Here is a 12,958-nt window from a genome sequence, read left to right as displayed (position 1 = left end):
GCGGGCTGCAAAGCCCTCTCCCTCAGCATGCGAGCCAAGTTGTCCCAGCAGCCAAGCATGGGATAACTGGTTTTTTTTTTTTTTTTTCCTGGACTAAAATCTCAATATTCAGGTCCAATTGCAGAGTAGCACTTTGTGATAAATACATGGGTTTTGGGTTGCAGTTTGGCACTCGGTCTCTAAAAGTTTCACCATCGCCAGCCTGGGAAACAGGGCCCATATTCCTTTTGCTTTTCAGGGCTCTTTACAGCACCGTGCTTGGTGGGAGAAAATGGTGAGCACATGGGAGGTGTTCAGTAATTTGACAGTGAAGTAAATCTTCAAGAACAAGGTCGAGGCTCTTCTCACTGCCCTGGACCATCTTACTTTTAGAATTCCTTTGCTCTCTTTTTGGCATTAGGCCAGAACCTTTGCAGCACTTGAAATTTCATGCTGCTGAATTTGGAGACAGGAAGAGGCAGCCAGAGGTGATAAAATATGTTGCAGGAAACCTCAACTCAGAGTCTCCCAATTTCTGAGGCCTGCTAGGTAGGAGGCTCCATGGGGCAAGCACTCGGCCTCTCAAGTCATTTCCCCCCACAGGGAGGAGAAGAGCAGAGGAGCCAGCAGTGGGCAACTTACTGTTTCCTTCAATGGAAAAAAAAAAGAAGCAGGGGGAAAAGGGAAGGGGATGTGGAAGATGTGAGTGTAGAACAAAGCCCTGAGTGAAGTGGCTTCTGCGTGAGACTCAGCTGTCTTCAGAGCACGCCCACCTGACTGAACGGTGGCATATGGTCGTCTGTCGAGAATGCTCCCCTGGGAGTGTGTGGGATGGTATGTGTGAGGTACTGAACCTGCCAAATGGCAGTCACCAGCACTGGCTCTTGGGGGAGCCACTGACACCAGTGGGAATGGGATCTGGAGCAGGACGAAGGGGCTGTGTGGGGGCCACTCCTGATGACGTCGGTGGCTGAGAGTCTCCTCCAGCATCATGGCTGGTCCCTTTTTTGTGAAAGTGTGACCCCCTTCCTCTGGACCTAGTGTACCAGCAGGTCCAGCCAGTGCCAGAGCTGCCTGCTGGCGTGGCTGCTGGAGCTAGCCATGCCCTCTTGGGTTGCTCTTTGCATCTTTCTTGTTGTGGGAAGCAGCCCCACCCAACAAAAATCTTGACTCCTTCCACAGTCCATTCTCATGGAGCTCAACCGTCTGCAGCCCCCTGCTCTTCCTTTCTCCTCTTGCTTCCCCTCCCTTCTGCCATGACTGTTGGCAGCTGGCACATTTCTGGAGTGTGTGTTCGCCATTTTTTTGTCCTCCCCCTGGCTGCTTAGAAGCCTGCCCTAGTTTGAGGCGTCCCTGTTTTTTTTTTTTTTTTTTTTTTTTAAGACCATTAACTCTAAGAAGCTCTGAGGCTTGCAGGCAAAGCAAGAGCCCTCTGCTTTCCAGGGACAGGAGAATCTTGGCTGACTCCTGAGGAATCTAAGGAACCAAGGGAAGCCAGGAGCAGCTATTTAGTCACAGGGAGCCACAAGTGTGCCATGACATTACAGGTCTCAGGGTAGTGTCACAGCTACTGTCGACTGAATGGTTAGTTCGTGGTAGACACTATGGTAAGTGTGTGAGACGTATTGTCTTATATGAACTGCCCACTAGCTATTAGTTCCTGTTTTTAGCTATTAGTTCCTTTGAAAAGCTAAGTAATTTGTCAAGGGTTACACAGCCAGAAGTTGGCAAAGGTGGGACTCAAACTAAGGTGATCTCCTGCCTCGGCCTCCCAAGTGCTGGGATTACAGATATGTGTCACTATACCCAGTGACATGTTGGATTTCAAAGCCTGCCCTCTTAACCTTTAGGTTGTGTGGCCTTTGTAGATCCCCAAACTGTCCTAGAGAGAGGATTAATTGCTTTTTAGGAATATTTACTCAACACCTAAGCATATATTAAGCTCATTACATATGTCAACACACTTGAGTCTCCAAGTCGCCTCTAAGCTGGATCACATTATCTTATATGATACATAGGGAAGGAAATGAAGTCTCTGAGAAGTTACCTAGCTCATAAGTGATCAAGTTTAAATTTAACCCAAGTCTGGGAATGTGGGGTGTGAGTGAGCTCTTCCTTTGACCCTGCACTCCCATCCATGACATGTCTTCTCTGTAGTGCTGTCTAGAAATGTATCTAGAGGGTGCCTGTGCCCAAGAAGCCATGACTTCCAAGCTGAAGGCCATTTTGCTTTGAAGTGGGCAGTGACTGAGGGAGGTGGTGACACACCGGACCTGGGTAAGGGTGGAGGTTGCACAGTGAATCCACACCCAGATTGTCTTTAAGCACATTTTCATTGTTTCCTCTTCCTCCCTTCCCACCTTAGGGTGAAGGTTGCCGAACTGTCCCCCTGGCTGGACATGTAGGGTTTGACAGCTTGCCTGACCAGCTGGTGAATAAGTCAGTGAGCCAAGGCTTTTGCTTCAACATCTTGTGTGTGGGTGAGTATTTCCATAGCAGGAAATTCTATTACAGAATATGGACCCTTGGATTCTTGATGGCTGGATGTAGCTTTGCAGGTAATTACATTAAAGAGTGTGCTGCTCTGACCAGAATGCAAGAGTCCCTCTTGGCCCCTGTCTTAGTTACTCTTCTCTCGTTGCTGGGACAAATACCCACACTCAAAATGAAGGAAGGAAAGGTTTATTTAGCTCACAGTTACTGGAGGTTTCAGTCCATACTCAGCTGGGTCCTGTGCAGAGCAGCACACAGCAGAAAGTAACCTTTCGTGGTGGTGGCAAAGAGCAAGAGCGCAAGGGAGGGGTAGCAGCAGCTCAAGCAGCTAGCTTCTCTTCCCACCTTACATTGTAATGCAAATTACCTGCCCCAGGGTAGGGGAAGTACTCACACCTATGGGTACTTCCCAGTACTTACCCACTATGGGTAATCCCAGCAGTACTAAAACCCATAATCCCAGCCTTGGATCACACATAACCTCAGTGGATCATGAGTTAACACAAACTCTAAAAGTCCTCACCTCATGACTGCATGAGGCTTTGGGGGGACAACTAGACAGAAACCATAACAGCCCCCTTTTACAGAACACTGGGGATTAAACCCAGAGCTTTCTCATTGAGCTACATTCCAGTCACTTTATACTTTTCTTTTGGGATTGCATCTCACTAAAGATGTAAATTGCCCACGTTAGGCTTGAACTTGTGATCCTTCTGCATCAGCCTGTCAGAATGCTGAGATTATAGCATGTGCTACTATGCCTGGCTCTCCTCCCTCATATTCTTTTACCCTTCTGTGTATTTTTGTAAGCATCCAGTTGTAATTATTTTTTTCCCTGGCCAGACCAGACTCTGGGGACATGTGCTGGAGGAAATGGAGCTGTATGAGACCCTCTGGAAATCTTGTGGGGAGGATTGTTTTTTTTTTTTTTTTTCCTTTGGTACCAGGGATCAAACTCAGGACCTTACACTTACAGGTAGGCACTTAAGCCATTGAGCAAGCAGCTTCACTATGCTTGGTTACCATTTGCACTTGAGTGTAGGGATCACAGAGCCTTGTGCGAAGGTCTTTAATTCCCCTTTATCTGCATCTCTGCCTAGACCTTTAATCACCACTGTGGGAGCCACATCTTTGTACCTCTATTTGCTCATAATGGCACAAAAAGAGCTCCTGAATGTTAGTGAAACAAAATGAAATGACTGAGTTAACCCTCCAGGAGCCACTCATTCTACTTCGCCAACTGTGTCTTACACGAGCCTTTTTAGTCCTTGCTCCACAATGCGAGCACAGCAAATAGTGTCCGGGCCTTCAGAGAATTCAGGGAGATGCAGAATCTCGGGGAGGCAGTAGGGGAAGAACAGCAGAGCCATCAGGAGGTCCCTTGCTCAGCCAACCCCTGGGCCTTCCCACTGCTCTTGAACTGCTGCCAGCAGTGCCTCTTGAGAACACGAAGGCTTTTGGAAACTGTTAAACATCAGCCCATATTCCTCAAGATTCTTTAATGATCAGGACCATATTCCTCAAGATTCTTTAATGATCTTGCCTTAGACCTTAAAAGCCCCAAATTTACAAACACAATCAGCATATAATTTTCACTCCACAGTGTAGGAAAGCATACCTGCATATTTTCAGCGACCTCCTTCTGAACCTTAATGCTTATCTAATTGCCATAATAAAGTCAGTTTTCACCCTGGCAGGAACACTCAACACTTATGCTAAATTGCCTTTTCTTATTTTTGGTAGCACAAGGGGGGGGACTCACTCAAGTTGTAGGTCTGAACTGCTACTGAATTGAATATCTTACTCTTTAATGTAATCAAAAGCTCTGTTGTCTCACAAAGGACATTTTCTTGAGTTACTTAGTTTTTCTTTTCTGTCCCTAATCCCTTTTTTTTCTGGGTCATTTTTTATAAGAGAATCACTGCATACTAAGCACAAGTAGAAAACAACAAAGCCACTTCTAAATATGGATGCCAGACACTCGGCTACGCGCACTCAGTAGGTAAATGACTCACTCCTACGTATCAGCTTTGGAACCTATGAGATAAAAATATATGCTTCACGCATTACGCATCAGGGGCTTTCAAGTCTAGATTGAGACTCTTAACTCTTTAAATACCGAAAGTCTAAATCATGGTCATGTTTAGGCACTATTAGGAGAGAGATGAAATAAATAGAAATCGGAGTTCTCAATATTGAGAGCAAATGCTATCGCATCCAATTTTAGTATTGCCAAATCTCTATTTTAACTAACGATGTATCTAATCTTTGGCTGAAGGCCAACTTATTTCACATAATATTTGATTACCAAAATATTTCAGCAAAGATATCTCAGATTCCCTTGGCATTCATTCCTCCTAGAGTTCCATCTGACCTGTGCTGAAATAGAGGAGATAAGAAGTCAAATGACAGACTAACTGACACACCTTTCATGCAGTGGGGCAGACTAGAAAAGCTTTGGGTGGGGGGAGGCCCTGGGAGACAGAATGGCACTCGGAGGGTGGAAGTGTGAGGAAATTTGTTCACAGGCTTCCCTGGGGCCCAAAGGAAGAAGTTGCCAAGCTCAAGGCACAGTGAGTGAGAGAAAAAGTAAACTCCTGCCTTGTGCTTCCCACCTCAACATTGTGCAGCTTCCTCTGCTTCAGCAGCACCTGCCCTTGGAGTAGAGCCACTCAGCTGCCTGGGACAGTCTCTGCAAGATGGGAGAAGGAGGAAGGAGACCCCCCCCCCCGCCTGCCAAGGAGTCACACATGGCCACCCCGATGGCTTGCCTCTTAGATTTGTCGGTGCAGCTACGGGCTGTATCAGCTGGCCCTGGGTGGGTCCATCTCATTCCCTATCCCTGATCCCCAAAAGTCCACACCTCATGCATCTTGCTGTGCTGTTAGCCGTGTCGTTGCTTACACTATAATTTGGATCAAGGTCATGAGCAGCTGAGGGTGGCTCTGAGGTGGCAGCCTCAGCTTGACCACAGCACTGGATCCAGTCACTAACTTGGCAGAGAATATCTAGCTTGCCTGTACAAGCTTATCTTTTCTCTTGCAGGACTCTCAAGGACTGTGTTTTTATGCCTGTTGCCTGGGTATAACTGTCAGGTTTACTTTCTTAATGGCTGTTGAAAGTGGTTCTGTTTGCTCATAGAATGTGTTCTCCCAAATATTAATTTTCTTTTCTGATAGACATTTTCAGTGTAAAGTGATAATAGTGCTAGCTTCAATTATTAACTGAAACCTAGGATATTTTTTCTACCGTATCGTTTTTCTTGCTTCTGGGCTACTGATTATAGGCCCATGCCCATCGAATAAATATTCTACATATATGTGTGTATATGTGTGCAAATGTGTGGATGTGGGGATTGAGAACGAAGTAGAGAATTTTATAAATCTAGAATATAGCTTGTGTGTAATGACCCCAGTGGAGGGCACCTTTAGCGAGGCACATGGACGCCAGCATATCACGACTCCTCAAAGAAATTCCTTCCAGTCAATAATAATTACTGAGTGGGACGAGGTTCTCCTCTATAATCAGAAGTCATACTCTGGTCTCTTCCCTTTGGAAGTTTGGAGGATCTTGTGATTATCGATAAAGGGTAGGAGGCCTCTGGAGCCAGCGGTACAAATGTTCTGGGGGCCAGGCACTTTTGCGCTTTTGGGCAAAAGCCCCAAAGAGACCTCGCCATCCCATGTGCCAGCGATGGTAATGGGTGGGAGGAGCACACAGGGCCATAATGATAATATTTATTTTGAAGCTTCTCTGAATTCCAGGCTCAACTGGGCTCTGTTGAACTTGGACAAAGGCACACACAAGCAGGATTGAGGCTTACTGCAGGAGGAAAAAGGGCAACGAATATTCTGTCAAGGTCAGGGCCCAGTGATTTTACCCCTATCTCTGGGAAGTGCAGCTAGCTGCTTACCTATGTAAAGCACATTGGGAGCAGTGGTTAAAGTCTAATAGACCACTGTAAGGGGAAACTTTCCATGGTTTGTAGCAGCCACTGATTTCTGTGGTGTTGTTTCCCCCACCATAGCTGATTTTAAGCTACCAACATGACATCATTGCACACAGGTTTAGAAAGAAATACAGGAAGCTGTATGAGCTGGCTCCAGGACACCACAGTCTGCCAGGCCTCTACAAGATCAGAAAGGAGAAAGGGAAAGGTCACACAGCCAGGCTGGACCTTGTGTCTGTCCCTAGGTTCTCTTGACCAACTGGAGTTCCTGGAGCATTTTCTTTTAGACACCTCCCTATTGAACTCAAACCTTTCTCTTGATTTATTCCAGCATTTAGAGCTGGAAGAGTATTTAGCTCCATGTGAGCAGAGATTGGGGCATTCTTGTTCGTTGCCTTACCCTCAGCTTTTGTAACTACCTGGCTCCTATTCGAAGATTTGTGAGTTCTTGTAAGATGACACTAAATAAGGAAACACGTCATGCCTATGGCCCTTGCTGTTGCATATTGATTAAAAACATGGCCATGGTAGCACACGCCTGTAATCCTAGCACTTGGGAGGCTGAGGCAGGAGGATCACTTTAAGTTTGAGAGCAACCTGGGCTACATAAGTGAGTTCAAAGCCAGCCTGACTTTCACAGAGAGCAAATTGGCCAAGCAATGGTCGTGACTCATCCACATGGCTGACACTGACAAAGGTTCTACAGTCTGAGGTACAGGATCTCAGGATAAATCCTGAGGGGATTCCACTGACCTTATCAGACCCAAAAGCTACAACTCTTGTTGCATAGGTCTTGCTTTACTTTGGTCTCAACCATCCAGTAGAAAAGTATGAAGACGAAATATAGGAAGTAAAGCCATGTTTTATGTTGAGCTGTGGGGGACTCAGGTCAACAATTTCTGACATTGCCAGTCAAGCGGAAGACCCAATGCTATTATGGGCTACTGGACTCTTTTAGAATATTTTGCTGAGTTAACACACCTATAATATTCAAATAATGGAGCTAAACAAAAAAAGGGGATACAGATGAATGTCCATTTTGTATCTGTGTATTCAAAGTGATTAGGATATATATATCGTTACATTCTCTTAATGAATAGAGGGATTTGTTCTAGTAGTGTTTGTAAATAGGGTATCATGTCTGCATCTTGTACAACAAATAACTACTAGGAAGACAGTATGCAATGTGTTAATTATTGAAACTGTCCTACCAATTTGATTTGAAACTGTCTCATTGCTATTTGTTTCTCAATAAAATTATGGGGGGAAAAAGGACAATGAGTTGGCAGGCAACATTCTCAAAAAAAAAAAAGAATCTGATTGAATCAATTAAGGAGGGCTCAATGGGAAAATATATAGCCTTTATAATTATGCTTTTAGGGCTGGATGTGTAGCTCAGTGGTAAAAGCACTTGCCTTGTATGTGTGAGGCCCTGGGTCTGATCACCACCACTACCACCAAAAAATATAGGTTTCATGTGTATTATATTTCAAAAATTCTAGAAGAGAGAAATCATGAATGTTTCACCACAAAGAAATAATAAATGTTTGAGGAAAAAGATTATTCACCCTCTGAACATTTCACAATGTGTACATGTATCAAACTATCATGTAGTACCCCATAAAATGTGCAGTTTGTATGGATGCATGAAAAATAAAGTTTCCAAAGAATATGAAAAAAAAAAACTCAGCCTGAACTACAAAGTGAGGCCCTGTCTCAAAACAAAGCAAAGCAAAGTAGAACAAAACAAAAATGGGCTCCAAGATGTGGATTCATACCTATAATCCCAGCTACTTGGGAGGCTGAGGCAGGGGGACCACAAGTTTGCCAGCCTAGACAATTTAGCAGGACCCTGTTCCAAACAACAAGTGAAAAAACCCCATAAAGATCTGAGTATAGTTCAGTGGCAGAGCACCCCTGAGTTCATTCTCCAGTAACACACAGACAGACAGACAGACAGACAGACAGACAGACAGACAGACACACACACACACACACACACACACACACACACACACAGCATGGGTTCCAGAGTCAGCCTGCCTATATGTAAATACTGGATCTACAGCTTAGTAGTTTGTGACTTTTTTGGGGTGGGGGGGTATCTGAATTCGAACTCAGAACCTTGAATTTGCCAGACATGTGCTCATGCCACTGAGCTATATCCCTGGCCCTGCAACTTAGTAACTGTTTGTAACCTTGGACTGTTACTTCCTCCACATTGTACAGATGAGGAAAATAAGGTGCAAAGAGCAAGAGGAGCTGAGTAAGTTCACACAGCTTGTAAGTGGCTTTGGACCCAACTGTAGTGTCTTGGGGAATGCATTTCAGTGATAGAGCACTTGCTTAGTTTGTGTGAAACACTGGGGATTTACCATTGGCTCCTTGTGGGGAATAAATACGAAGCTACAAGGGGTGGTGGGGCTGTGGTCCTGCAGTAGAGCGCTCGCCTTGCATGTGTGAGGTCTTGATTCTATCTCTGGCAACACAAAAGGAAAATATATATTTTTCCTTACAGTAATGCCTGGTCTAAACTCACCATAAACAATAGCTATTGGCATCATCCCCATTTTCTCCTTTTATGGGAAAATAAACGGAGATGCAGAGAGGAAAAGGTCTCGACTTCAGTCACCCAGTAATTTAGTGATAACCTGGCTTGGAGTACTCATTTCATAACTTGCAACAATTCAGCTGCACAAGGTGCAAAAGGATGCAGGTATTAGCAGTAAATAAGGAGAAGCACTCAATTTTGCTTTAGTACAGTGTGTTTCTAGGCCAGGGTGAGGTCTATATCAGACTGTGTATAGTTTGAAATGGGACATTTTTTTAAACTATTGTTTCTAGGATACTGTCTACATAAAGGAAACTGAGAAAAAATACTCTTGGATTATGCAGTATGATTTAAAAGGGGCAAAAAGCTGGGTATACTGGCCTGTCATCCAGCACTCAGGAGGCGGAGGCAGGAGGAATGTGTGTTTGAGGCTGACTTGGGTTACATGGTGAGATCTTGTCTCAAATAACAAGAACAACAACAAAAACAAAGCACAAAACAAAATGAAACAGAAGTTTATAAAAGAATAAGAAAGGCTGCTGCCCACTATGAGATGCTCTAGGAAGGCCGGGGAGAAGAGGGAAATAGACCCTGGGGATGTCTTAGGTTTCCTGCTGGAACCTAATTACCAAGTCCCCACCTCCTGCAGGGGCGTGGGATCTGCTGACCTAACTGTTAGGCCATGTGTGCTGAGCCCAGGGTAGCCACAGGAGGGGCCCGCATCCTGGGCTGGGCTGGGTGTGGGCTAGCCATTGAGAGAGAGAGTCTACCCTACCCCTTCCTTGGGCTCCACAAGATGGTAACCTGGGATGGGTACACTGTGTAGCCCTGGAAAGAGCTGGCTGTATTTTTTTTTTTTTTTTTTGTAAATTTTGGTGGAACCAGGGCTTGAACTCAGGCCCTTGCTCTTGCCAGGGAAGCCTTATTCCACTGAGCCATCTCCCCAGCCCCTTCTGCCCTCTTCCAATGCTGCATGTATTGTGATTCCCTGGACACCCACAAGTTCTTTTTTTTTTTTCAGTCTAATTGCCACAATCCTTCTGTGTGGACGAGTATCTGGGTGGTCATTTTCCCCACTGGCCTACGCTGCGGCCTGCCCTGCCCTGCCCTGCCCTGCACTGCCCAGTCTTCATTTCTCCAGCTGTGCAAACAGGGTTGGTCCTGCCCTCTGCAGTGTGCTCCAAAGGCCCTCTGCACAAGGCCGGTGCTGGGCACTTCAGAGTACGGGGCGATTATCAGAGAATTCTCAGGACTGGGAGCCAGTGAACTGCCCTCTCCCAGTGCTGCAGGGCATTGAGCAAGGAGCTTAGGAAAAGAGGTGTGGGTATGTGCACTCTGGAAAATCCATTAGGCATATATAAAAAGCTTAAACCTCAGTGCCTCTAGTGTTCCTGCCTCAGGGGTGCTGGCCCCATTTGCAATTGAGCTATACCCCTACCTTGGGTGGGGTGGATGGGAATATATCCAGCTACTTGCCCAAGTCTTCCCCCTCCCATTGCAAAGACCCAGGAGCCTTTCTCTGGAGTGTTTGCTGCTAATAGGTGTAGCAGACCCTGCCTGGAAATACGATCTGTCTGAGGAACCATTTCTGCATACCCTGGCAATCTACCATGTTAGACCTGGCTATGACATAGGGCCGAGAGATCCAGTAGCCCGGTGGAATTGAATGTTTTTGTTCTTTCTCTCTATTTCAGTCACTGTCTCTGGGTGACTCCGCCTCTTCCTTCTCCGCACATAGAATGCTCTCATAGTTTTAAAACCGTCTCTTGCATACGTAGCTCATTATCCAGGATAAAAGAGGCCCTAATGATGTAAAGCTAGACACACCCAGAGGGTGGAGGGGAGATAGAGCAGTTTTGGTTTCCAGTCATGCAGCTCTAACCCAAGCTCTGGACCACCTTGCAAGTAAGTACGGTTGGTCCCAAGGGGAGATTGTTACCAGACAGGATTTGTCCAGTGTAAACCTACTCTGACTGGGAAGAGAAGTTAAAGCTCACATCCCTAGGGTTGGACAAGTGGGTGGGTAAAAGAGAGATAATACTAGAAAAATAATAGGGTAGTCTTACGCATTCAAAAGGCAGCCCAAGTATTTTTTGGGCTGCCTTTTTTATTCCTAGTATTCCTGAATGACTTGGGGTACAGGGGTGGAAATGGGGGAATTGCAACTGGTTGGTGCCTAGGCCAGCTTGTGGCTTTATATCAGATTGCTGCCTAGCTTCCAGGTTACCAGCTTCCCTCTAATTCATGAATTCTTATGATGTTTCATTCCCTAAAGACCCCTTAGCTCCAGGCAGTGGCTTGTTATTCCTTGGTCTCCCAAGGACAATATCCCCAAACCTTCACCAGTCCCCACAGCCTTCACTGTCCACCTCTCTAGCATGAAATTCAAGACTTGAATTTCCAACTGTTTAATTTATTAAACAAATGGCTAGCTTGTTTAAAATTAGAGAATAGTAATTTTTGGTCTGTTAAGTTGCCTCCCCATTACTAAAGAATGGTCTCACTGAAAGTTCAGTCAAGCTGAGAGAAGTCTAGGACTTACCTAGTCTCCCTCCTGGTATACACATCCGGGATACCTAAGGTCCACACAATCTCCTCACTGGGAGACACATCCAGGATAGCTACTGAGTGCTGTTTGGGCCTGGCAAGGAGAGGGGAAATGGAATGGGAAGATATTTGTTTGACAAGGCACTAGTATCTCTTTCTAAAATTTGACAATAACCCTATAAATATTATATCTTCTTTAAAAAAAGCCATACATGTTCTACATACTTAGAAAACTTGGAAAACACTGAAAATTGAAAACCACATTTAGCTTCACCACCCACTGGTGAGCATTGTTAAGAGTAGTTTATTTCCTTCTAGTTTTTTCATCACCGCTTATAACATAATTTCTTTTTCTGACTATAAAAGCAATTCATATTCAAGATAAAATTTTCAAATAACAGGAAAAATTAGAAGAGTAAAATGAAAATCATTCTAGTTCTACTATTGTGAGATGATTCTGCTTGTATGGTATTGTGTTTCCTTTTGATCCTTTTCATTTAAGTGAGATCACATCATCTGTGCTGTACTTTTCACTTAGTATTTTATTACGTACCTTTCCCCGTGTTGGTAGGTACACATCCAAAGTGTGACGTGTAGTAGCTGTATGGTCACTGTGTGAATGGACCCTAATTTATCCTTTTGTTTTGCAGGAGAGACAGGTTTGGGCAAGTCCACCCTCATGGATACCCTGTTCAACACCAAGTTCGAGGGGGAGCCAGCCACCCACACCCAGCCAGGTGTCCAACTCCGGTCCAATACCTATGACCTTCAAGAGAGCAACGTGGGGCTGAAGCTCACGATTGTTAGCACAGTGGGCTTTGGGGACCAGATCAATAAGGAAGACAGGTAAGGCAGGCTGTGGAATGGAAGGCTGGAAGGCCACAGGGAGAAGTGTTCTTGCTTTCTGGAGGTCTTAGCGGAAGCACAGGTGCTGGGGCCCAGAACGTCCCCCCAGAATGCTATAGCAGGTGGCAGGTCCCTCACAGGCACCATCCCTGCCCAGGTCCCTGTTCCTACCAACTATTCTACTTCATCTACTTTGCCAAAAGAGGGATGTTTTTCCAGTGTGCATGGGTAGGGTGTCAGCTCCATCCAGCAAACACTTCTGGAGCTCCTGTCTTGTGCCAGGAGCTGCTGGGCTCTGACAATCTAGTCTCTGACCTTGAGGCACTCACGTACAGGACTGCTTTTGAACAAATAATTTCTGTGAAGGACAGAGCATGAGGAGGTAAAGGACAATTACAATGAGACCACAAATGTGAAAACAACTCCACGTGGGAAGGTCGGGGAAGCTGTGATGGTACATGTTCTCTCTCTGTCTCTGTCTCTGTGACTGTCTCTCTGTCTCTGTCTGTCTCTGTCTCTCTGTCTCTCTCTCTGTCTCTCTCTGTCTCTCTCTCTCTGTCTCTCTCTCTCTGTCTCTCTCTCTCTGTCTCTCT

The 12,958-nt window shown here is 45.4% G+C and overlaps 1 protein-coding gene across 5 annotated transcripts in view; it reads left to right on the top strand.

Moving 5' to 3' along the window:
• Positions 1–12,958, top strand: part of Sept6 (septin 6) — an 89,958-nt gene that overhangs the window by 23,234 nt on the left and 53,766 nt on the right. For all 5 annotated transcript variants that reach the window (XM_004645700.1, XM_004645698.2, XM_023706016.1 and 2 more), the window contains exons 2-3: positions 2,345–2,459; positions 12,170–12,365. In XM_004645700.1, the coding sequence (XP_004645757.1) occupies positions 2,345–2,459; positions 12,170–12,365 (311 nt within the window). The remainder of the gene's footprint in view (positions 1–2,344; positions 2,460–12,169; positions 12,366–12,958) is intronic.

This window comes from Octodon degus, unplaced genomic scaffold (assembly GCF_000260255.1).
Source record: "Octodon degus isolate 3935 unplaced genomic scaffold, OctDeg1.0 scaffold00236, whole genome shotgun sequence".
In the NCBI taxonomy this organism is placed as follows: Eukaryota; Metazoa; Chordata; class Mammalia; order Rodentia; family Octodontidae; genus Octodon; species Octodon degus.
This window is presented reverse-complemented; position numbering and strand designations above follow the sequence as displayed.